This window comes from Notolepis coatsorum (assembly GCF_963971535.1).
Source record: "Notolepis coatsorum genome assembly, chromosome: 1".
NCBI classification, from domain to species: domain Eukaryota; kingdom Metazoa; phylum Chordata; class Actinopteri; order Aulopiformes; family Paralepididae; genus Notolepis; species Notolepis coatsorum.
The window spans coordinates 77,878,008-77,904,608 of record NC_140165.1 but is presented as its reverse complement, the minus strand read 5'-3'; the positions used below and the strand labels follow the sequence as shown (position 1 = coordinate 77,904,608).

The 26,601-nt window shown below is 43.2% G+C and overlaps 1 protein-coding gene across 1 annotated transcript in view; it reads left to right on the top strand.

The window, feature by feature from the left end:
- Positions 1-26,601, top strand: part of LOC311238506 (type II inositol 3,4-bisphosphate 4-phosphatase-like) — a gene marked incomplete at its 3' end in the record, with an annotated part of 34,537 nt that overhangs the window by 5,785 nt on the left and 2,151 nt on the right. The window contains exons 4-15 of the mRNA XM_084326597.1: positions 2,702-2,849; positions 3,986-4,116; positions 4,473-4,583; positions 6,244-6,355; positions 12,445-12,604; positions 12,716-12,937; positions 13,663-13,804; positions 22,834-23,012; positions 23,700-23,823; positions 25,113-25,239; positions 25,346-25,486; positions 26,178-26,275. Coding sequence (XP_084182723.1) covers positions 2,702-2,849; positions 3,986-4,116; positions 4,473-4,583; positions 6,244-6,355; positions 12,445-12,604; positions 12,716-12,937; positions 13,663-13,804; positions 22,834-23,012; positions 23,700-23,823; positions 25,113-25,239; positions 25,346-25,486; positions 26,178-26,275 — 1,695 coding nt within the window. The remainder of the gene's footprint in view (positions 1-2,701; positions 2,850-3,985; positions 4,117-4,472; positions 4,584-6,243; positions 6,356-12,444; positions 12,605-12,715; positions 12,938-13,662; positions 13,805-22,833; positions 23,013-23,699; positions 23,824-25,112; positions 25,240-25,345; positions 25,487-26,177; positions 26,276-26,601) is intronic.

Sequence of the window (26,601 nt, the reverse complement as noted above, 5' to 3'; positions counted from 1 at the left end):
GCACTGCAGGCCAGACAGAAGACGGTATACTATGAAGCTGTTCCATGGGACCGGTTGAGACAGAGACAGAGGTTAAAAGGTTCTCCTATGTCTGCAGAAAAGGGAGCAAATAGACATCCTAACTAAACTAGACAGATTAATCTAAGGGTCAGTCCCCGACCAGGTGAGATCAGGGTAGGTTGAAGGAGAGAGAGAAAAGATGGGTCTTAGCAGGGATTTAAAATCTTCGACAGAGCAGGCGCCCCTGACGACAGTGTGGTATAGCCGTGAGAAGCTGTTGTAGTCTCTATAACCAGACAGTGTGGTGTAGCCGTGAGATGGACACACACGTCTCACAATCTTCCTGGACACTTTACATTTTTTACACTTATTGCTGTTGTGGTGATTCGGTGTTGGTGTGGACCCAATAGCAATCACAGGACGAGGGTAGCGAGACAGGCAGGACACAACGGGATGTAGTTGACAAAGGCTTTACTTGTTCTTTCACAAGGCTTTAACTACAACAAAACGATAATAGTACCTCAGCATAAGCTGGCAGATGACACGATACCAAACGTGGATAGCACAGCACGGAAGGGTGCTGCGTGGAATCACAACCACAACATTGATAATGATAACAATGAATATGACAAGATAGGATAACGAACCGACCCCGGAGTAACGGGAAAGGACAGAATAAATAGGGAGACTAATTACTAACAAGACACACCTGGATAGACACACGGGTTGACAAACAATGACATCAATATATAACATGACAGGACTGAATAACAACAATACATATAAATACAAGAGACAACACTAAACCAGACCGGGAAACAGAGTGGGCAACATACAGACAGCAACACACAGACAAGAATACATTAAACATTAAAGACATTTGGAGGATACACATATGGAATGCTATTAACAGTAGGGGGAGTAGCGGGAAAACTCCACTAGAGGGGGCTGCAGGGCAGTCTCTCTGGACTGGAGGAGGAATGTGGCCAGGCTTGGCCGCTGGAGGGGGAATGGGACCACAGGGCTGTACGCTAAGCTTTTTCACTAGGGGCACACTTGCCCCTAAATGAGAAATTTAGGGGCAAAAAATATTTTTTAGGGACAAATTTTTAAATAACAATTTTACCATTATTTATATCGATTGTTTTTGATTTAAAAAAAAAAGAAAAAAAAATATTTTATATAATTTTCTTTTTAAATAAAATATATATATTATATAATCATACTTGTAGTTGTATTATCTGCGAGACATCGCCACCACGCAACAAGTCTAAATGCTCGCTATATGCAACCAGCTCCACTGTCTGTGTGTACTGAGTAGCCTCCAGCTACGGCCAGGATTCTCCGGAGCTGCAGCTGGGCCCTATACTGTAGCCTCCAGCTACGGCCAGGATTCTCTGGCGCTGCAGCTGGTCCCTATTGACTATATTCAGCGTGCCCTCAGCTCGAATACGCATCGACTCAGTGTTATAAGACATTGATATCAGGACGGAGCTATCTGAACTATTTAGTTTAATGGGACGTTTCGTTTTGAACAGTAAGCTAACGCAAGCTATCATGCACTACTAGACTTACTGGAGCATTTGTTGATAGCTATCAGTAGCTAGCCGGCTGGCAGGCTCACCGAGGTCCCAGTGTTTACAACAGCCACGGGTGCGAGAGGGCTGGAGGAGGAGCAGACGCCGCAGCTCTCTCCGTGTGTCTGAGTTCAGTTCAGTTCGGCTCACTATAGGAGGTCGAACGCGTCGAAAATATGAAGCAATACTAACGTTACTTTTCTTCATAGCTAAATCAGACAGTCAGCCAGTCTATCAGAGTGAGTGCTCAATCGATTGTTCCCGCTGATCATACCTGCTGAGTGCTCACTGCTCAGCTCGCGTGAGTGACGTCATCGCGTCATCACACACCTTGGATAATTTAGGAGTGAAATGCGAATCCAAGGCTTGAAAGCACTACTCGCAAGCCCGCCCCCAGATAATATTTACCAATCGCAACGGCCAATTAAAGGGGCAATTCGCGACGATATCATCGCAGTGTACAGCCCTGGACCAGCCTGGGCAAACGGATCCTGACAGCTGTACATTTGATTGTATATTTCTGTATGTTTTTGGTTGGATAGTTGTATATTTAAGATTTTATTCTATGTCCTCAAGTGCTAATAATAATGATGATGATAATAAACTTTATAATGTGTGTAACTTGATGTGGTTTTGGGATGGTTGGACAGGAAAGGTGAGTGGTGTGGTTTGTTCTGCTCCATGGGGGGGGGGCTTGATGTGGTGAAGAGGGGGGGGGGTTGAAGGTTAGACAGGTTTAGACAGAACTTGGATATTGGGGGACGATGGGCTGTCTGTCAGGGAGGGGTTAATTACAATTTGAGGTGGCGGGGGGGATCCAGTTATTCCACAATATACATAAAATGAATAAAAGCAATGCAGAGAATAACAATAAGAATGTGTTGATATTTCAACCCTATGTGTATGTGATTTATAATTTGTACCTTCAATAAAGTATTTTGTGTGTGTGTGTGTGTGTGTGTGTGTGTGTGTGTGTGTGTGTGTGTGTGTGTGTGTGTGTGTGTATGTGTGTGTGTGTGTGTGTGTGTGTGTGTGTGTGTGTGTGTGTGTGTGTGTGTGTGTGTGTGTGTGTGTGTGTGTGTGTGTGTGTGTGTGTGTGTGTGTGTGTGTGTGTGTGTGTGTAGTTCTGCGTAGTCCTGTGTGTAAGGTATACAGGTTTCAGACAGGGGACCATCAATGGATGCTGGTCAGAGAACAGATGACCGAGACCTCCTTGTCTTTCTCTCTGCCGAAACAACTGCTGGCTGCTCTTATCCTGGAGGACATGAGAAGGTGTGTGTGTGTGTGCGTGTGCGTGTGTGTGTAAGTAGGGTCCAACTGCAGATGTCCCCGGTTGACCTTAAAATCCAGTGTGATTGACGTATGGCGTTTGCACCTAGTTCGCGGTGGTGTAGTGGTTAACACTGTCTCCCCCTAGTGGCACGGTGGTGTAGTGGTTAACACTGTTGCCTCACAGCAAGAAGGTCCTGGGTTCGATTCCCGCTTGGGGAGCAGGTTTCCACGATGCCAGGTACCCAGGTGGGGTATCTCCCGGGCCTTTCTGTGTGGAGTTTGCATGTTCTCCCCCTCTGTGCTCGCAAGGGTTTCCCCTCCCCTGATAAGATAAACCCGATGGAAAAACATGCACAACAGATCGCTAACGCTATCGCGTTCCCTGACGAAGACGGACAGGAGCACTTGGATTGGTCCCCGGGGCGCGGCCCCTATCTGCTCCCGGCTGCCCATGAGGGTCAAGCGCAGAGACTCAATTTCATTGGCGACCCAAGAAAATTTGCATGTGTGTGTCACTGCATGACGAATAACGATTTCTTCTTCTTCTTATCTATTTATCACTATTATGCCAAAAAGAATCCACCAAAATCATTTCCTTCTTTTTGTCGTCTAAAGAAAGGTTCTCTCTCCTGGAGAACTGCTCCGTGAGTGTCTTTCTTAACCCTGTCACTACCACACTAGTGGTAGGGTTAACCCCTTCACTGCGACAATACAGAAGGTTAACCCTTTCACTGCCACACGACAGAGGGTTAACCCTTTCACTACCACACTACAGAAGGCTAACCCTTTCACACTACCACACTACCAAAGGGTTAACCCCTTTACTGCGACAATACAGAAGGTTAACCCTTTCACTGCCACACGACAGAGGGTTAACCCTTTCACTACCACACTACAGAAGGTTAACCCTTTCACTACCACACTACCAAAGGGTTAACCATTTCACTGTGACAGTACAGAAGGTTAACGCTTTCACTACCACACTACCAAAGGGTTAACCCTTTCACTGCGACAATACAGAAGGTTAAGGTTGAACACCAGCAAAATGCCCCTTTAATTGTCATAGAGGTTTTTTTTCCGATTAATTGAATAGTCCATTTTAATTAACCCCTCCCTCCCTCCCCTCCTCCTATCAGGGTTCAGGAATTGAGGGAGCTTGGTGACCTCTTGCACCACTGGGAGGGGCTTAGGCGTGATGTCATCAGCCACTGCAGCCAGCTGATTGGTTGTTACCAGGAGACACTCTCAGAACTCAACAGATATACGGGTGAGATTTAATCAAAGGAAAAAAGGAAAATACCACTAAATTTAAGCATTTCTACATATATTTATACTCTCTGTCTCTTTCTCTTTCTCTCTGTCTCTCTCTATCTCTCTCTCTGTTGCCCTTTCTTTCTCTGTCTCTCTCTCTCTCTTGCTCTCTCTGTCTCTCTATCTTTCTCGCCTCTCTCTCCCTCCTATCTCTATCTTTGTCTCTCTCTGTCTGTCTCTGTCTCTCTCTGTCTCTTTCTCTCTCTCCCTCCCTATATCTCTATCTTTGTCTCTCTGTCTGTCTCTGTCTCTCTCTCTCTCTCTCTCTCTCTCTCTCTCTCTCTCTCTCTCTCTCTCTCTCTCTCTCTCTAGCCTGCTCTCCTTGTTTCAAGGCTAGTTGTAGTAAAGCAGACAGATATCTCCAGTTCATCCCAACCAACCTACATGTCCAAAGGATGCAGGTCACCAACCCTGACCACACAGGTACTAACTGACAGCATGCTTACTTAGTTTTCTTTCTTATCTTATCTCTAGGTGTGTGCTATGGTGTGGGGACAGTAGGTGTTCTTATCTGATCTTACCTTACCTTACGTTACCTTATCTTATCTTAACCCTCCTTGCAGCCCTCGCAGGAATGGGAGTGGCTGGCTCTGCGCTGACATGGCTGTCATCATACCTCAATGACCGCTCCTACCAAGTGTCATGGAGAGGGACCCTGTCGGCCACCCGCCCCCTGCGGACGGGTGTCCCCCAGGGCTCGGTTTTAGGACCCCTTCTCTTCTCCCTCTACACTAAATCACTGGGTAACATTATCACGTCTCATGGCTTCTCCTACCATTGTTATGCCGACGATACTCAACTCTTCCTCTCCTTCCCTCCCTCAGATATCCACGTCTCTAAGCGGATCTCGGCCTGTCTGTCCGACATCTCCGCCTGGATGACGACCAACCACCTCAAACTGAACCTAAGCAAAACAGAATTGCTCCACCTGCCGGCCAAATCCTCCCCCCTAACCGACCTTTCAATCACAGTTGAGAATGCAGCTGTGACTGCGTCCCCGACCGCCAAGAACCTTGGTGTTGTCCTCGACGACCAGTTGAACTTCTCTGCTCACATCGCAGCGACGACCAGAACCTGCCGATTCCTCCTGAGCAACGTCAGAAGGATCCGCCCCTTCCTGACAAAAGAAGCCACCCAACTCCTCGTCCAATCAACAGTCATCTCCCGCCTCGACTACTGCAATGCACTGCTCGCTGGCCTCCCGGCCACTGCCACTAAGCCTCTTCAACTCATTCAGAACGCAGCGGCCCGCCTGATCTCAAACCTACCGAAGTCGGCCCATGTCACCCCACTTCTTAGGGACCTGCACTGGCTCCCCATTGCTGCACGAATCCGCTTCAAAGCCCTCGACCTAGCATACCGTGCGGCAAAGGGAACCGCTCCCGCCTACCTCCGGTCAATGGTCTCTAACTACACACCCTCAAGACCCCTACGCTCTGCATCTTCTGGCCGCCTCAGACCTACTCCTATCCAAGCTCCGGGAGGGTCATCAAAGAGAAGTCGCCTATTCTCAGTCCTTGCCCCACAATGGTGGAATGAACTACCCACCCCAGTTAGGACAGCCGAATCACGTCCAATCTTTCGCCGTTGACTAAAGGCGCACTTCTTCAACCATTATCTGAATTAAAAAAAGAAAAAAAAAAGAAAAGAAATCTAACCCTAACTAACCGTACTGTCATGCACTTGTCCTAATAAACTAACCTACACTGTAGCACTCAACACTTTGATGAACATTGTTGCTCAGCTGATAGAGTTGTGCTCTTCCTGATGGCTTGTCGTACAGAACCTGTAAGTCACTTTGGATAAAAGCGTCAGCTAAATGACTAAATGAAAATGAAATGAATGAAACCCTTTCACGGCCACACGACAGAAGGTTAGCCCTTTACTATCACACAACCGACGGCGATGCTCCATCATTAGCATCTTTAGCTCCGCAAATGCGGAGCTAATTATGCTAATGATGGAGCATCGCCGTCGGTTGTGTGATAGTAAAGGGCTAACCTTCTGTATTATCACAGTGAAAGGGTTAACCTTCTGTCGTGTGGCAGTGAAAGAGTTAAGATGTATCTCATCTTATCTCTAGGTGTGTGGTATGACGTGGTGACGGTCGGCGCTCCAGCTGACCACGTTCAGGGTTTTAAACATGGAGGACTACAAAGACTCACCAACAAACACAACAACAACCTCAGGAACAGGTGTGTGTGTGTATGTGTGTGTGTGTGCGCGCGGCCGCGCGCGCATGTGTGTCTGTTGTCATGTGACTAGGGGTGTAACACTTGACAAAGACCCATCTTGGCTCCCAACCTACATTATAGTTGAACCCTTTCACTACCACACTACTAAAGGGTTAACCCTTTCATTGTGACAATACAGAAAGTTAACCCTTTCTGTAGTGTGGTTGTGAAAGGTTAACCTTCTGTAGTGTGGTAGTGAAAGGTTAACCTTCTGTAGTGTGGTAGTGAAAGGTTAACCTTCTGTAGAGTGGTAGTGAAAGGTTAACCTTCTGTAGTGTGGTAGTGAAAGGTTAACCTTCTGTAGTGTGGTTGTGAAAGGTTAACCTTCTGTAGTGTGGTAGTGAAAGGTTAACCTTCTGTAGTGTGGTAGTGAAAGGGTTAAGAAACCAGGATGTAGAACAGGGTTTATATCCATAGATAAATACACCCACCTGTCTTGTCTGTTCATCCATCCATCCATCCATCCGTCTCTCTCTTCATGTATCCCTTACCCCTCCATCCATCCAGCCATCCCTCTCTTGTACCCTCCATTAATCTCTCTCTCTCTCTCTCTCTCTCTCTCTCTCTCTCTCTCTCTCTCTCTCTCTCTCTCTCTCTCTCTCTCTCTCTCTCTCTCTCTCTCTCTCTCTCTCTCTCTCTCTCTCTCTCTCTGTGATGGAGCACTCCTCCATCACATGTACAGGTAACTGCCAGCATCCAGAGACAGTCTATATAATGAGACAGATCACTGTGGTAGTTTAACCAGAGACAGTCTATATAATGAGACATGACTGTGGTAGTTTAACCAGAGACAGTCTATATAATGAGACAGATCACTGTGGTAGTTTAACCAGAGACAGTCTATATAATGAGACAGATCACTGTGGTAGTTTAACCAGAGACAGTCTATATAGTGAGACAGATCACTGTGGTAGTTTAACCAGAGACAGTCTATATAGTGAGACAGATCACTGTGGTAGTTTTAACCAGAGACAGTCTATATAATGAGACAGTACTGTGGTAGTTTAACCAGAGACAGTCTATATAGTGAGACAGATCACTGTGGTAGTTTAACCAGAGACAGTTTATATAATGAGCAGACAGTTCACTGTGGTAGTTTTAACCAGAGACAGTTTATATAATGAGCAGACAGTTCACTTTGGTAGTTTTAAACAAAATAAAAATGTGTCAACACCAAAACTACTTACTAAACATAATTCTGAGAGAATAGTGTGATTTCATGTATAGTACAATTATAATTTACTGCATCTTGAGGTTAAATGTGAGTTTTAAAGATGTCTAAAATGAACGACCTCTGCCAGTGGCTGGTAGAAGCTACAGGCTGGTAGAAGCTACAGGCTGGTAGAAGCTACATGGCTGGTAGAAGCTACATGACTGGTAGAAGCTACATGGCTGGTAGAAGCTACAGGCTGGTAGAAGCTACATGACTGGTAGAAGCTACATGACTGGTAGAAGCTACATGGCTGGTAGAAGCTACAGGCTGGTAGAAGCTACATGACTGGTAGAAGCTACATGACTGGTAGAAGCTACAGGCTGGTAGAAGCTACATGGCGGCTACATGGCTGGTAGAAGCTACATGACTGGTAGAAGCTACATGGCTGGTAGAAGCTACAGGCTGGTAGAAGCTACATGGCTGGTAGAAGCTACAGGCTGGTAGAAGCTACATGACTGGTAGAAGCTACATGACTGGTAGAAGCTACAGACTGGTAGAAGCTACATGACTGGTAGAAGCTACATGGCGGATACATGGCTGGTAGAAGCTACATGGCTGGTAGAAGCTACATGACTGGTAGAAGCTACATGACTAGTAGAAGCTACATGACTGGTAGAAGCTACAGGCTGGTAGAAGCTACAGGCTGGTAGAAGCTACAGGCTGGTAGAAGCTACATGGCTGGTAGAAGCTACATGACTGGTAGAAGCTACATGGCGGCTACATGGCTGGTAGAAGCTACATGACTGGTAGAAGCTACATGACTGGTAGAAGCTACATGGCTGGTAGAAGCTACATGACTGGTAGAAGCTACAGGCTGGTAGAAGCTACATGGCGGCTACATGGCTGGTAGAAGCTACATGACTGGTAGAAGCTACATGACTGGTAGAAGCTACATGGCTGGTAGAAGCTACATGACTGGTAGAAGCTACAGGCTGGTAGAAGCTACATGGCTGGTAGAAGCTACATGACTGGTAGAAGCTACATGGCTGGTAGAAGCTACATGACTGGTAGAAGCTACAGGCTGGTAGAAGCTACAGGCTGGTAGAAGCTACTGCATGGCTGAAGTGAAAATGGTAACTTGTGTTTCCTAAACGTCTCATGCAAAAGCTCAAAATAGTTTGTATGTACTTCTGTTAATCTTGCACTAATATCAGGCTGAAACCTTCAGCCCACGTACATCACACGTACACCACAAGTGTGCGTGCGTGCGTGTGTGCGTGCGTGTCTGTGTGCGTCCGTGTGTAATTAGGATACATTCACTGTCTCTGGCCAAAGTGAAGTGAATGAAATGAAAATGATGTTGAAGATGCCATGAATTAAGTCTACACTTATATTTCAAACCAACCATTTTTTTTTTCTTTTTACTCATATACTGTAAATTACATCAATAATGAATTTGAGAATGTCTGACTGCTCTGAGTACCGAAATAAACCTTTACATTTCTGTACTTTTGGCCTTCGTCGAGTCCTCTATCTGCTCAAAGTAACAGGAGAGATTCCACCACATGGTGCATGCGTAAAATTTGTAATAATTTTTTTTTTGGCATTTTATTGCTTTATTGGACAGACCCGGCAGAGAGGAAGGATAGGAGGAGATATGGGGGGAGGACATTCGGCAAAGGTCGCCGGGTCCGGGAGTCCCAGGACGGACGCGTTACGTGGTGCGCCACTCTGGCCCCCCCCCCGAAAATTTTCCTTTTTGACCAACAAACTGTTGACTTAACATTCTGTGTTGTAAGTAACTTACCAGTGACTTCAAATATGAAAGAGAAACTATGAATGAGCGATTCTTGGATACAGTTCTGGTCTTGTTAGTCCCCGTTATCAAGACGGCGGCAGAGTGAACTCTTTAGACAGACATTGCAGCTTCCCATCTTAAAACAAAAAAATTATTTACCATTTATTCCCATCTAATGGGAATTCTGCAGAAATATACAACCCTCTGCGTGTACACAGTGCATTCTCCCATCACATGTGTAGGGCACCTCCAATACAAGACATAATACAATGCAACACGTCATTAAACATCAACTAACCCTAACCCTAACCCTAACCCTAAGCCTGGCTGTAGTAGTAGAACCAGGTTAACTGTGTCCTGGCTGTAGTAGCATTGTAGAACCAGGTTAACTGTGTCCTGGCTGTAGCATTGCTGTAGCATTGTAGTAGAACCAGGTTAACTGTGTCCTGGCTGTAGTAGAACCAGGTTAACTGTGTCCTGGCTGTAGCATTGTAGAACCAGGTTAACTGTGTCCTGGCTGTAGCATTGTAGAACCAGGTTAACTGTGTCCTGGCTGTAGTAGCACTTTTTAATTACTGAATAGAGAGCCTATTAGGATGCTAGATCCTAATGTGAACCAGGTTAACTGTGTCCTGGCTGTAGCATTGTAGAACCAGGTTAACTGTGTCCTGGCTGTAGTAGAACCAGGTTAACTGTGTCCTGGCTGTTGTAGAACCAGGTTAACTGTGTCCTGGCTGTAGTAGAACCAGGTTAACTGTGTCCTGGCTGTTAGTAGAAACACTATGCTTATGGCAGATCAATCAGCATGGATTGTCTGTAAACTTTAATACATGGCAGTTTGGTTTGTTAGAACAGACTGTAATCTTATGCTTATGGCAGATCAATCAGCATGGATTGTCTGTAAACTTTAATACATGGCAGTTTGGTTTGTTAGAACAGACTGTAATCTTCACTTGCTTATGGCAGATCAATCAGCATGGATTGTCTGTAAACTTTCACTTGCTTATGGCAGATCAATCAGCATGGATTGTCTGTAAACTTTATGCATTGTTGTCAATTGCCATATCTTGCTATGCTCGCTCATGCCTGTATTTTTTATGTCCGTTCTATTTTATAATTTTTATTTTATTTTATTTTATTTTTTATTTTACTATTTTTAAACTGAATCATTTTAAACTATTTTTACTATTTGTGTTACTGAAAACTGTAAGCGGAGAGCCTATTGGGATGCTAGATCCTAATGTGAAACACTGTGATTCTACCTGTCTATCTTTTTATGCTCGCTTATGCCTGTATTTTTTACTGTTGTGAAGCACTTTGAACTGCAACCTCTGTATGAAAAGTGCTATACAAATAAAGTTATTATTATTATTATTAACTGATAACTCGGATAACTAAATTGTTGATTTATTTTTACATTTCTAGAAGAAGGGTTTGCAATTATGTCTGCTTATGATCTGGTAAAAGGTTTATGTTCCCATCTGCATATATGACGGGGTAAATGCAGCCTGTGCAAATAACCCATATATTTCCATTTTATTCCTGTTGATTCCCACATATTCCTGTTCATTCTCAAGTTTCCACCTTTGAATATTCCTGAAATGTTGGGACCCTACATACATTGTAAAAAAAAGTTCTGGGCAGGTGTGTAGGAGAGGAACAGTTAATGTTCTTCACTTACATTGCATTTAAATGTATTATTCTCTAATATACCTTATTGGATTTCTTGCATCATATACAGAAAATATATTTTCTGTTGAACGCTGTGACCTGCTGGGGCAGCGGACTGAGAGCAGGGGGACACAAACAGGCTGGATAAGCTGGTCAGGAAGGCCAGTAGCGTGGTTGGGGTGGAGCTGGACTCTCTAGCGAGGGTGGCGGAGAGGAGGAGCCTTGCTAAGCTCCAGGCCATCAGGGAAAACCCCTCCCACCCACTATACACAGACTTGGCTGACAGGAGGAGCATGTTCAGTGCTAGGCTCACACTACCTAAATGCAGCACTGAACGGCACAGGAAGTCCTTCATTCCGACAGCCATCAGACTTTACAATGCATCACTGTGCCTCACTGCATCACTGAGCACAGAGTGACAGTTACCATCTTCCTGGACTTAGTTTGAAACAGCACTGTGCAATATTACACCTACTGTAGACCTCAGTATATTTTTACTGTATTTATTTATTGTATATTTTATTCCATTTTTATTCTATTTTACTCTACTCTTATCCTAGGCAACTTGATTTGATTCGTTTTTTTTTTTTTTTTTTTTTTCATATATTTTTATGATTCGTTTTATCATTCTAATTCGTGACCTGTTCTGTCTAAATGTTTAAATGTTGAGCGATTTGCAGTGTCAAATTTCCCACGGGATAATAAAAGTATTTCTATTCTATTCTATGATGATACATTTGTACCCTATCACCTGGATGGACCTCCCACCTCCTGTGTGTTGATTGGCTTACCTTTACCCTATCACCTCGATGGACCTCCCCACTCCTGTGTGTTGATTGGCTCTATTGTGTAAACTGGCTCCATGATTGGTCCTTGTTGTCCTGGTCGCTGATATACTGTATACGGGTCACCTCCATTGTTTATTCAGATACCTGATGAAGGTGGTTTGACTGAAACATTGTGTTTATATTAAAATGTAATGTAAGGGAAGATAGTGTGCAGGACTATTCTCTTTTAAAGTTATAACATCAATATATTATATATTCATCTTGTTTTTATCATTTATCTAACTATTCAACCGTCTATGATTTATAGATGATTCCTCTCATTCTGTCGCTCTGTCTCTCACCGTCCCTCTCTCTCTCCCCTTCCTTTCATCTCCTCTCTTTCTCTCTCCCTCCCTCCCCCTACCTCTCACCTCCCTCTCCTCTCTCTCCCCCCTTCCTATCGCCTCTCTGTCTCTGTCTCTCTCTCTCTCTCCCACCCTCCCTACCTCACACCTCCCTCTCCCCTCTCCTCTCCCTCCCTCTTCCCTACCTCTCCTCTCTCTCCCCCTCCCACCTCTACACTCTCTCTCTCTCTCTCTCTCTCTCTCTCTCTCTCCCCCCCCCCCTCTCTCTCTCTCCCCCCCCCCCCCCCCCCCTCTAGTTCTATCTCCTACTCTCCAGAGGAGGTGTCCAGAGCCAGGGAGCTGCTGTGCAGTGTGGCCCAGCTCCAGCCTCAGATCTCTGGGTTATGTGAGGAACTACTGGGCGTCTGTCTGGATGTCAGCTCCCTACAGCACGCCCTCAACTCACTTACACACAGGGTGAGATGATGATGATGATGATGATGATGATGATGATGATGATTATGGTGATGATGATGATGATGATGATGATGGTTTGATAATGGCGTATCCTTCATCCCTCCACCTCAGACAGAGCAGTTTGTGCACACGCTCAAAGATGAACTTGTAAGAAGCGCCCTGTTGGCTATCCACAAGCTATGTCCCGCCCACTGCAACAGCAATAGCCACGGCCATGTTACCACAGGCAATGGGACACTCCATGACCACTCGCTGGCCAATCCGGAGGGACAGCCGTCTCTACGGCAACCGGAGGCCATTCGTCATGATGCTGAGTACGATGAAGAAGAGTGGGTAAGTTGGCGTGTGTGTGTGTGTGTGTGTGTCTGTGTGTGAGAGAGTCTGTGTGTGTGAGAGTGTCTGCTTGTCAGTGTGTGTGTGTGTGTGAGAGTCTGTCTGCTTGTCAGTGTGTGTGTGTGTGTGTGTGTGTGTGTGTGTGTGTGTGTGTGTGTGTGTGTGTGTGTGTGTGTGTGTGTGTGTGTGTGTGTGTGTGTGTGTGTGTGTGTGTGTGTGTGAGAGTCTGTCTGTTTGTCTGTTTGTCAGTGTGTGTGTGAGAGAGACACATACAGCTTCAATACAAAACCACTCACTACAGCTGAGAGAGAGAGAGAGAGAGAGAGAGAGAGAGAGAGAGAGAGAGAGAGAGAGAGAGAGAGAGAGAGAGAGAGAGAGAGAGAGAGAGAGAGAGAGAGAGAGAGAGAGAGAGAGAGAGTGTAGAGGTGGGAGGGGGAGAGAGAGGAGAGGTAGGGAAGAGGGAGGGAGAGAGAGAGAGAGATTCTACTATCTTGTGGGGTCAAAATGTCCTCACAAGAACAGAAACCCAGGAGAATTTGTCACTTGTGAGGACAGAAGAAAAGGTTTATGTTCATATTTAAAGTGAGGTTAAGATAAGGCAATATAATGATGGTGATGTGTGTGTCTGTCTCTGTGTGCGTGTGTGATTCTTTCATGACAATTTGTACATTTCATATTCATGGTTATCTTTACGTCTGCCCGCCTGTGTGTGTGTGTGTGTGTAGGACAGGGTGTGGGCTAACGTTGCCACGAGCCTCAACTGCGTTACTGCCATGGTCGACCGGCTACAGAAAAGAGAAACCTCTTCGCAGGAAGTGACATCAACGGAACAGGAAACAGCGGTGGACACAAATTCACACAACACTGGTGAGACTGAGCTTCATGATGCTTCTCTCCTCTGCAGATCTCTATCTATCTATCTATCTATCTATCTATCTATCTATCTATCTATCTATCTATCTATCTATCTATCTATCTATCTATCTATCTATCTATCTATCTATCTATCTATCTATCTATCTATCTATCTATCTATCTATCTATCTATCTATCTATCTATCTATCTGTCTATCTGTCTGTCTGTCTGTCTGTCTGTCTGTCTGTCTGTCTGTCTGTCTGTCTGTCTGTCTGTCTGTCTGTCTGTCTGTCTGTCTGTCACACTCTGTAATTGGTCAATCAACATCTCTGCTGCTGTGAGTCTGCAGTTCCCACAGTCCTCGCCGGATTCATCAACGGGTGGAGAGGTGCTCAGAAGGTTAACCCTTTACTATCACACTACAGACGGTTAACCGTGGTAGTGTGGTAGTGAAAGGGTTAACCCAGGGGTCGGCAACCTGCGGCCTCGAGGCTGCATGCGGCTCTTTAGCCAATCAGCTGCGGCTCCCTGGCCCAAAAAAATAAAAATAGTTTTTTCTTTTTACTTTTATTTTTTATTTTTTTTCTCATTTTGGAGATCGATGTCATACTGTGACACTGAAATGAAAAAATATTTCATCAACTAAGATATTTAGTCAACAAAGGCTTACCTGTATGCCTGATATGTGGTGCGAAATTTGCAAACAATGAAAAATTTACTTTTTATTTTATAGATTTTCCACAAATAAGGGAAGGACTCTAATAGAGCTGCATAGTTCAGGGTTTTATTTCAAAGTAGGTCTACAGATGCCAGTGTTTTTTCTCCTTTTCTGTGTTTTATTTCAAAGTAGGTCTACACATGGTATTCTTTTTTCAAAGTGGACTACTTTCTATTTTATAAATGTTCCACAAATAAGGGAAGGACTCAAATATACCTGAATAGTTCAGGGTTTTATTTCAAAGTGTTTTGTCTCCTCTTCTGTGTTTTATTAATAAATAGGTCTACACAGCCAGTATTTTTTCTCCTCTTCATAAGAGTTTGAGGTTTTCCTTTGGTAAAAACAGGTAAAAACAGCAATTAAAAAGTCAAAAATTTTCTTTTTGTTGCTTTATAATCCCATTAATGCAACAAACTGTGTGCTATAAGTATAAAGTATAATAAATCGCAAATTACTTTGGGTATGCAATTGTCAGGCGTTTTATGCTAAATGTGGGGTATGCTTGGGGATATATAAAACGTTATACACCGTTATCTTCATTTTAAGGGTAAATAGGTTGTGCGGCTCCCTGAGCATTTTATTTTGTGGGACGGGGGAAAAGTGGCTCTTTTGATAGTAAAGGTTGCTGACCCCTGGGTTAACCCTTTGTCGTGTGGTAGTGAAAGGGTTATAATCCGTTGTTGTGTGGCAGTGGAAGGGTTAACCTTCTGTATTGTCGCAGTGAAAGGGTTAAGTGGCCAAAATGATCACAACTGCGAACTCCTTGAATGAAGTACATCACTCGTTCTTAAAACTGGAAGCGCGTTCTCTGAACACCTGAATTTGCATACAGACACACCCCACCAGCTTCTTATAAGGCGAAGGGCCAGTGTGCAAAACTGATTCAACAGCTCCTTATACCGGAAGCGAGAGGCTCAGCATCTGTGCTGTGCTGACCCCCGTGTTCAACAGGTAGCGATTTGTGACTGATCAAAATTAGATTAGATTAAAATGTATTGTCATTATACAGCAAATACAATACAAGGTACGTAATGTACAGTACGTTGTTGCTAATAAACTATAGCTTTATAATATATAAGAGTATATGACCCGAAGCATACTGCAAAAGCAACCAAATAGTTGCTTCAAGTTCAAGTTTGTTTATTATTAGTCACAACAAAATACAGAATACTTTATGATGAAATGCTTGTTTCTGTATGAGCCCCTGAGAGTGTGCTACATACAGTAAAAAGAAAGTAAGTAAAAAGTAAGTAAAGTCAATATACATATATACAATACAGAGTCAAATGAGTAACAGTGAGGTACAATGCAGAGGTACAAAACTTAGGGTATGGTGCAAATGAGGTATGAATGTAGTGCAAATCTCTTTAATAATAGATAAATATAGGCGGCTGGGTGGCGCAGCGGTCTAAGCGCTCGTCACCAACGCGTGAGACCGGCTGTCAGCGTTGCCTCCGGCTTGGGCCGACCATCATACTGACTCCACACATACATGCCATACTGTGGATCAAGGACCTGCAACACGAGACAATGTTATGAAAAACCATCTATCCACGAGAAACAAAATGTCTGTCGCAACTTCGTCCTTCAACCAAGGTTCATGAACTGGAAAAAACTATATCGAGTACAAATTCACATGTAGCAGTACTGTCTATCTGTATGTCATATATATGTTATGATGAATTGAAAATGGGGGACCCTGATGTAAACAAGACGAAAGTCTTTCTCTGGTCCTGCAACAAGCAGGACCTGAAGACAGTAGAGACAGAACAAGCAGGACCTGAAGACAGTAGAGGCAGAACAAGCAGGACCTGAAGACAGTAGAGGCAGAACAAGCAGGAACTGAAGACAGTAGAGGCAGAACAAGCAGGAACTGAAGACAGTAGAGGCAGAACAAGCAGGAAGTGAAGACAGTAGAGGCAGAACAAGCAGGACCTGAAGACAGTAGAGGCAGAACAAGCAGGAACTGAAGACAGTAGAGGCAGAACAAGCAGGAAGTGAAGACAGTAGAGGCAGAACAAGCAGGACCTGAAGACAGTAGAGGCAGAACAAGCAGGAACTGAAGACAGTAGAGGCAGAACAAGCAGGAAGTGAAGACAGTAGAGGCAGAACAAGCAGGAACTGAAGACAGTAGAGGCAGAACAAGCAGGAACTGAAGACAGTTGCAGTAGAGACCTGGCAGAACAAGCAGGAACTTGTAGAAACTGTTCCTACACTGTTCACCTGATTTGGATATAAATATCCTCAAATTAAATCGGAAGTCTAAAGCACATCGTGATTGTTTCATTTCAAGTCCATTGTGGTGAACAAAGCCAAAACTCATTATCACTCAATAATAATAATAATAATAATAATACGGGGCGGTCGGGTGGCGTAGCGGAGATTGCGCTCGTCACCAATGCAAGAGGCTGCGGTCTCGACTCCCGGAGTCAGCATTGCCTGCGGCTTGGCCGATCGTCATACTAACTCGTTTGGCTGAGTTAGCGGGAGGAGAGTCGTGGGTGGTAATCTGGCGTTGTTCGCCTGCTCAGCGAAAGGCAGGAAGTGGTGAAGGCAGCGTGACCTCCCACATGTTACACTTCACCAATGAGAGTCCTCGCTGCCAGGTGAAAAGAGAGCCGCTGGCTGTCTCCACATGTGTCGGAGGAAGCATGTGGTAGACTTCAGGGTTCCCTTGTACCGACCAGTAGGGGGAACATGCGCACAACGACCAGGTAGGGGAGGGGGTAAATTGGCATAACGACAAAAAATTGGGATGGGAGGAAAAAGCATAGAAAATCAGGCGGAGAAAAAGAGGATACATTTTTTTTTATTATAATAATACTAATAATAATAATAATAATAATAATATATTTTATTTGTAGGGCTTTATAAAAACATCTATCACCCAAAAGATTAGATTAGATTCAAATGTATTGTCATTATACAGCACAAGTACTGTACAATGAAATGTACAGGTGATTAAACTGGGTATTAAAATAATATTGATTGATTGATTGATTGATTGATTGATTGATTGATTGAAAACGTTATTAACAGATTGCAGAATGGGTACAGTACAGCTCAATACATACAATTGTTAAGGGGATGCAGACCAGAGAAAGACTTTCGTCTTGTTTACAATCATCAGGGTCCCCCATTTTCAATTCATCATAACATAACATATATGACACACACGACATACAGATAGACAGTACTGCTGCATCTATACATTTATGACATACCAGATTTGCAAATACAGTACTGTTTGTGGTACAAAAAGAGTCTAGAAAAGAGAGTATATACATTTGACGTAGAAACTGTACATTGGAGGAGGTTGGGTAGGTGGGGTTGGGTGGGTGGGGGGGGGGGTTGGGTAGGAGGGGTGGGTGGGGGACACTGTACAACTGTACAAGCAAAACTGTACATTGGAATATTGACAACCATACTTGCCGAAACCCGTCCAATCTTCCGCCGTCGACTTAAGACGCACTTCTTCAACCATTATCTGAAATAATAATATAAAAAATAAAATAAAAACTACCCTTATTGTCATGCACTTGTCCTAATAAACTAACCTACACTGTAACACGCAACACTTTGATGAACATTGTTACTCAGCTGATAGAGTTGTACCCTTCCTGATGACTTGTCATACAGAACTTGTAAGTCGCTTTGGATAAAAGCGTCAGCTAAATGACTAAATGTAAATGTAAATACTTGGTAATTTACTGTACATTGGAGGGGGTTGGGTTAGGACATTTACAGGGGCCAGTTTCGAATTGCCGTCTCCCGTAGGTGTTCTTTGAGAGTGGTTTTGAAAGTGGGTAGTGATTCACATTCCTTTACAGCTTTGGGTAGGGCGTCTGTGTTTAACATGATTTGTGGAGCTCCCTCTGGTGTTGTGATCGTGGTATTCACTGACCTTTGGGAAGTATTTTGACATGTACATGGGTACCTTGGTTGTGTAGTGTATCTTGTAGACCAGGCCCATTGCAAGAGATGTTTGTAATTTTGTTTTTAGCGCCTTTGAGGTGCTTTGGTACCATGAGGTGCAAGCATAGTCGTAGTACCCTTGAATGAGTGCTCCTGCCAGAGTCTTCAGGGTATTCTTGTTTACGAGAGAGGAGATCCGGTACAAGAATCGAGTTCGTTGGTTGACTTTTTTTATTACATTGGATGCCATTTTGTCACAGGAAAGATTAGCCTCTACTTTTCGTAGCTCCATTTCTGCAGACCCCTCTCTGATTGGTTGAGCCCATTTGAGCGAAGCCCCTCTCTGATTGGTTGAGCGAAGCCCCTCTCTGATTGGTTTAGCTCGTCACACGGTAAAAGGCGGATGTAATGTTATCATATCAAGAAGATGTACTACCAGATTCGCGTATAACGCTATTTCGTGTGACTTCGCGGTTTATTCATAACGTTATGCACATTTCACAACACAGCCAGCTGTCAGAAACTGTACATTGTAACATTATGTAACATTATATTATTATAACACGTTATGTTATTTCACGGTTTATTCACATAACGTTATTTCACGTGACAAGTTCAACACAGCCCAGCTGTCAGAAACTGTTTAGATCACTGTTTAGTGTTTACACTCCCCACTTACTGTAACTGTACCATGACGCACTCCCCACTTACTGTAACTGTACCATGTTCTACATATAACCTCATCTCATTCACCTTGTTGTGTATCCTGTTTATTTTTCCTCATTATTATATTCAGAGTTAATTATATTGTTTACACTGTCTTTCTTCTATTATAACCTGCCCATTTGATGTTCCCAAATCATATTCAGAAAGTATCACAGAGACTTCTATTGACCAAGAAATTAGTTATTATTAGTAAGACACAACATTTCCGTAGCAATCCGAGGTGACATTGACCACCAGACTCTTACTCTTAAGGCATTAACTGGGTTAATTAATATAAATGTTATATTGTAACTGTCTAGTTACACATTGGTTCCGAAACATGTATGTTCCAGGCTGCAATTACCGTTTACCTCCACCATCTGTTCTCTCCCCTCCAGGTAGGATTGCATCCAGCTCACTGATAGACTATCAAAACCTATTGCTTTTAGCTTGTCAATCAGAATGGTGTGATTGACCGTGTCGAAGGCCTTTTGTAGGTCCAGCATGACCATGCCGCAGTATTTGCCCGCGTCCACCTCTTGTTTGATGTGGTTGTTTAAATAGAGAAGGCATGTGTCAGTGGAGTGGGATGTTCTGAAGCCAGATTGGAATTCGTAGATTAGATTTTTTTCCACAAGGTACTTTTCGACCTGTTCGTATACTATTTTTTCCATGACTTTCGAGATATAAATGAGTACTACTGAGTATTGTAATAGTGCTAATTAGATGTATGTACAGAGTTGTAGTATTATGATACAGGTATAAAGACCATTTTGTAGTAAATCATACTGGCCAGCTAGTAAGTGTAGGTAAGAGATATGTACAGATATAGATAGTATCTATAGTCAAAATCTATCTCCACCTTCAAAAGATCACTGAAAGAGGAATTGCTCAAATCATATCTCTAAATAGTAACCATACTTGGGAATATTATTTGTCTGTATTTATGTATCTATGTTCTATGTATGTAATCAGGTAGGTGTGTAATCCTATCCATGTTATATCTTTTGTTTGCCTCTGTTTGTGGCAAATGTAAAAGGATTATGTGCAGCTATGTACAGACAGATGTGGATATATATATATATATATATATATATATATATATATATATATATATATATATATATATATATATATATATATATATATACAGTAAGAGTAAATATATATATATATACATTATTGTACATGCTATCATACATATGGGTTATATGCAGGTGTATAATTGGGTATATAGAAGGATTATGTAGGTATATTCAGAAAGATATGGATATATATGTAAATATAAATGTATATATGTGGTATATACAGCACTGTTCTACATGCACATTATCACCAAGAACACCTTATCAGACAAAACACCTTGTCAAGACCTTATCATGTCTGTATCTCTGGCCTTTTTAACTGATCTGCAAACCTTGGTGTCATTGTAATCGACAGACAATAGAGTCATGCAGCAACTTTTGATGTTCATGTGATCATGTAGGTATTTTGCGCCATTTCCACAAACTTTGTTGCAACCATGTTTTTCAAGCGATTTAGCTGATTGGACAAAAAAAATTCACCACTATGTCCTCTAAATCAGTGGTTCTCAACTGGTCTAGCCTCGGGACCCAACATTTTTCTTAGTCATTAAGTCCCGACCCAACATTTTGAACCACTATGATTTATGTAAACAAAAAATGAAATAAAATAATAATAAATAATATTATGCTTCTTAGCAGATTTCTTAGCTTAACATAACAGACCTAAATTTGGGGGAACTAATGGGATAACTGGGGTTGCAACAAAAGTGCAACTAGGGCTAAAAACCCAATGAAATTAAATAATAATAATAATAATAATAATAATAATAATAATAATAATAATAATAATAATAATAATAATAATAATAATAATAATAATAATAATAATAATAATAAATAATTATGCTTCTTAGCAGATTTCTTAGCTTAACATAACAGACCTAAGTTTGGCGGAACTAATGGGATAACTGGGGTTGCAACAAAAGTGCAACTAGGGCTAAAAACCCAATGAAATAAAATAATAATAATAATAATAATAATAATAATAATAAATAATTATGCTTCTTAGCAGACTTCTTAGCTTAACATAACAGACCTACAGTAAGTTTGGGGGAACTAATGGGATAACTGGGGTTGCAACAAAAGTGCAACTAAGGGCTAAAAACACAATAAAATAATAATAATAATAATAATAATAATAATAATAATAATAATAATAATAATAATAATAATAATAATAATAATAATAATAATAATAATAATAATAAATAATATATCCTTCTTAGCAGACTTCTTAGCTTAACATCCCAGGGAACTAATGGGATAACTGGGGATGTTGTTTGCTCCTGACAAGAGTCTCAAAGTCTGGGGTGATGGTAGACAAAGCAACTCTGAGGTCATGCTCAATGTCCAATCTGTTCCTCCGCTTTGTCTTCAGCTGGACCAGAGCTGAGAAGCCACTTTCACAAAGATAGGCAGTAAAAAAAAATAAAAAATTACACACATCCGGGACGCGTGAATATTAAAGGCAACCAACTTGTGTTCGGCTTTTCTCTGATTGGCCGCGCCGCGCCCCCCCGCCCCCCCGCGCAGGCAAGCGCAGCCGTCCCAAATGAAATCCAAAGAGCAAGCGCGGCAGCGCGGGCGCCCAACTGTTGGGCTGCTGTTCCAACGCACTTGTGTTGGGCTGCGGTAGCAGTGGAGCGCTGCTGACTGATTATTATGTTTCGCGTTTTTAACAACCAAAGTTAGATTCACTCGTCACTGTACATGTATAAACAAAGCCCATACAGTTATGAAATAATAAACACTGACTATCTGACTCTTACTAATAAACACTGTGTTAGGACTATAAACACTGTTAGGACTATCTGACTCTTAATAATAAACACTGTTACAGACTAGTGTTAGGACTATCTCGATTCACGCGTCACTACTGTAACTAGAAACTCTGGGTGTCACTGTACATCAGTAACGTTATTTCGCGTTTTTAACGTCAGCGGGGCGATGCGGTGGTTAGTCTCCGGCTTCCGTGCACCGCCGCCGGCTCTACTCGGTCCAGCTCCAGCAGCAGCGACCGTGCTCCGTTGTAGAACGAAGCCCTTCAATGACAGAGCTCTCATATTTTGCGAATGCATAAACTATATCTTAAATTATGGCTATGTGTCTAATATGGCTGTCGCTTATCAATGACTTCGCGACAGCCATATTAGACACATCGCCATAATTTAAGATATAGTTTATGCATTCGCAAATATGAGAGCTCTGTCATTGAAGTGGGTGGTGGCAGCTTAATAACAGTAGCGATTTTTATTGTTTTGTCATGACCAAACATAATCCCAACATAGATAGGAGGTGTACTGTATGTCAAATGTCAGTCATGTGGTGGAAGTGTTTAGTACAGTCACACAACATAACACCGCTGTAGTACAGTCACACAACAGAACACCGCTGGTTCGACCAGCGCTTTTGCCGCGTCTCTCTTTGCGCGAGGGCGTGTGCTAGTGGATTGATTGATTGGCCGTGTGGCCAATCAGAGAAACGCTGAACGAAAAGCTGAACACAAGTTGGTTGCCTTTAATATTCACGCATCCGGGACACACTCAAAATGGCCCCGCGACCCACCAGTTGAGAAACACTGCTCTAAATAATAATGCTACACATTTTGTTTCCACAGTAACCTGGCAGGAGCAGCTGCTCCCTCTAGTGGTGACTTTTAAGGAGTGCGTCAGAGAGGCAGTGATCAAGGCCAGGGCTGCCATGACCTTTGTTGTCCTCCAGGGGGCGATAGCGGCTACGATAGCTCAGGGGCCACACACTCTCAGACAGCGAAGAGATGCAGTATTCAGCCAGGCGGTAAGAGATTGTGTGTGTGTGTGTGTGTGTGTGTGTGTGTGTGTGTGTGTGTGTGTGTGTGTGTGTGTGTGTGTGTGTGTGTGTGTGTGTGTGTGTGTGTGTGTGTGTGTGTGTGTGTGTGTGTGTGTGTGTGTGTGTGTGTGTGTGTGTGTGTGTGTGTGTGTGTGTGTGTGTGTGTGTGTGTGTGTGTGTGTGTGTGTGTGTGTGTGTGTGTGTGTGTGTGTGTGTGTGTGTGTGTGTGTGTGTGTGTGTGTGATCTTGTTATCGCCCTTTCTTTCGCCCTCTGTGTCTCTCTCTGTCTGTTTCTGTCTCTCTCTCTCAGCTGTCGTGCGTGGTTTTGTATTGAAGCTGTATGTCTCTCTCTCTCTCTCTCTCTAGCTCTAGCTCTCCGCTGTAGTGGTGGTTTTGTGTTGAAGCTGTATGTCTCTCCCTCTCTCTGTCTCTCTCTCTCTCTCTCTCTCTCTCTCTCTCTCTCTCTCTCTCTCTCTCTCTCTCTCTCTAGCTCTAGCTCTCCGCTGTAGTGGTGGTTTTGTATTGAAGCTGTATGTCTCTCTCTCTCTCTCTCTAGCTCTCCGCTGTAGTGACTGGTTTTGTATTGAAGCTGTATCTCTCTCTGTCTCTCTCTGTCTCTCTCTGTCTCTCTCTCTCTTTCTCTCTCTCTCTGTCTCTCTCTCTCTCTCTCTCTAGCTCTCCGCTGTAGTGACTGGTTTTGTATTGAAGCTTCACGGTCAGATGGAGGAGTCAGTGTTTCTGCAGCAGCTGAGTCAAGTGGGGCTCCTCGCCCAGTTTGAGGGACTGCTCAGTACCTACGGTATGTACACACACACACGCACACGCGCGCACACACACACACACACACAAGCACACACACACTGGAATTTTAAACTCTATTTGCACTGACAACATGTCCTTAGCCACGTTATTGTCTTGTCTCGTTGTATCACTGTTTTGTTCTGTTTTGCACTTTTTTTTTAATATCTTGTAAACATAATGGAGATTAAAGATATCTGAATCTGAATCTGAAACACACACACACACACACACACACACACACACACACACACACACACACACACACACACACACACACACAAAATCCCATTGTGGATTAATAAAATGTTGCAATGTCTGTGGGTTGACCAGGTTTTCTGTTGGGGACATAATTTGTCAGTTGAAAAAAGGTACTACAGTACATCGCAGTATATCGCAATAGAATAGAATAGAAATAGAAATACTTTATTCATCCCGAGGGAAATTTGGCACTACAAATCGTAAACATTTAGGTAGACAAAACCAAAAAATCACGAATAAGAATTAAAATAAGCCTAAGAATAAAATACGGTCCGGGATATTCATTTCCTATGTTACATTCTAATATAAAATATACAGTAAAAATATACAGAACTATACAGTGTAAAATGTTACTATGTGCTCAGTGAGGCAGTGAGGCACAGTGATGCATTGTAAAGTCTGATGGCTGTCGGAATGAAGGACTTCCTGTGCCGTTCAGTGCTACATGTCGGGAGTGTTAGTCTAGCACTGAACGTGCTCCTTCTATCAGCCAAGTCTGTGTGTAGTGGGTGGGAGGGGTTGCATATATAGCAATATCACAATAGTACAGTATCGTGAGTCTAGTATCGTGGTATCATCGTGCTGTGGGGCCACTGGTGATTCCCACCCCTGCGATATATAAGACCAATATCAAATAACATAACACTGTAATTGTTATGTTGTATATTGTTGTTATTTTGTATATTGTACAGTATTGCAACATTGTTTTATTGTATAGTATTTTATGTTTCTCTTTTATTACTTGTGTGATTTTATATTTGCTTCCACTACTCCACTTTAAGTTCGAGTCCCAAATCTCGTTGTATGCAAATATAATGACAATAAAGTATAATCTAATCTAATCTAATCTAAAGAGGTCGAGGGTCAACCTTTTGAATGTGGCCCTGCCCATTCTTTCTGTCAAGATGTTGTTAAACATTGGAGCAACATGGTTGATACCTACAGGTTCCTTTACGGTCGCTGGGTTCACATGATACCTTTATTCTTTTTATTTAATTTCTTATTATATTTTATTTCTATGTGTTCTAGGAGATGAGGTGGGCATGTTGGAGGATATGGAGGTGGCCGTGGCTGATCTCAGTACAGTTACTTTCAGAATCACTGAGGCTAAAACTGACCAACCAGCTGACCTTCTGCCTGTACTGACTGGACTGAGGTAACACACACGCACAGACACACACACACACACGCACACACACGCACACACGCGCGCGCACACACGCAGACACACACTCACCAGCATTCCTCTCTGTCTCCACCAGAGGCAGTATGACTGTGGAGGTTCCGTTGCCCCCGGATACCTTCAGTTCGTTGCCAAGGGAACTACAGGAGGGCTGTTTGTTACGACTTCATCCTGTCATGTTTAACATTGGAATAAACCAACAGCAGAGCCTGGCAGAGAGGTACACACACACTACCACACACATACATTACACACACATGAAGAGGTACTACCACACACACACACACACACACACACACACACACACACACACACACACACACACACACACACACACTACCACACACACTACCACACACATACATTACACACACATGAAGAGGTACTACCACACACACACACACACACACACACACACACACACACACACACACACACACACACACACACACACACACAAACAGAGGTACACACACACACACACACACACACTACCACACACATACACACATGGAGAGGAACACACACTACAACACAGACACACACACACACACACACACACACACACACACACACACACACACACAAACAGAGGTACACACACACACACACACACACACACACAAACAGAGGTACACAGACTACCACACACACATACACACACACAGAGGTACACACAGTACCACACACACACACACACACACACACACACACACACACACACACACACAAACAGAGGTACACAGACTACCACACACACATACACACACACAGAGGTACACACAGTACCACACACACACACACACACACACACACACACACACACACACACACACACACACACACACACACACAGTAAGTCAATACAATGCTCTCACGATTATAGTAAATCAAACCTGTGTGTGTCTCAGGTTTGGAGACAGTTCTCTACAGGAGAGAGTGAACCACCGGAGCTGTGAACTGCTGAGGGCCTACTGTAACACACTGAGAGAGAGACTACCAGATCTAGGTAAGATACTCTCTCTCTCTCTCTCTCTCTCTCTCTCTCTCTCTCTACTAAATACCTACTGTAACACACTGAGAGAGAGACTACCAGATCTAGGTAAGATACTCTCTCTCTCTCTCTCTCTCTCTCTCTACTAAATACCTACTGTAACACACTGAGAGAGAGACTACCAGATCTAGGTAAGATACTCTCTCTCTCTCTCTCTCTCTCTCTCTCTCTCTCTCTACTAAATACCTACTGTAACACACTGAGAGAGAGACTACCAGATCTAGGTAAGATACTCTCTCTCTCTCTCTCTCTCTCTCTCTCTCTCTCTCTCTCTCTCTCTC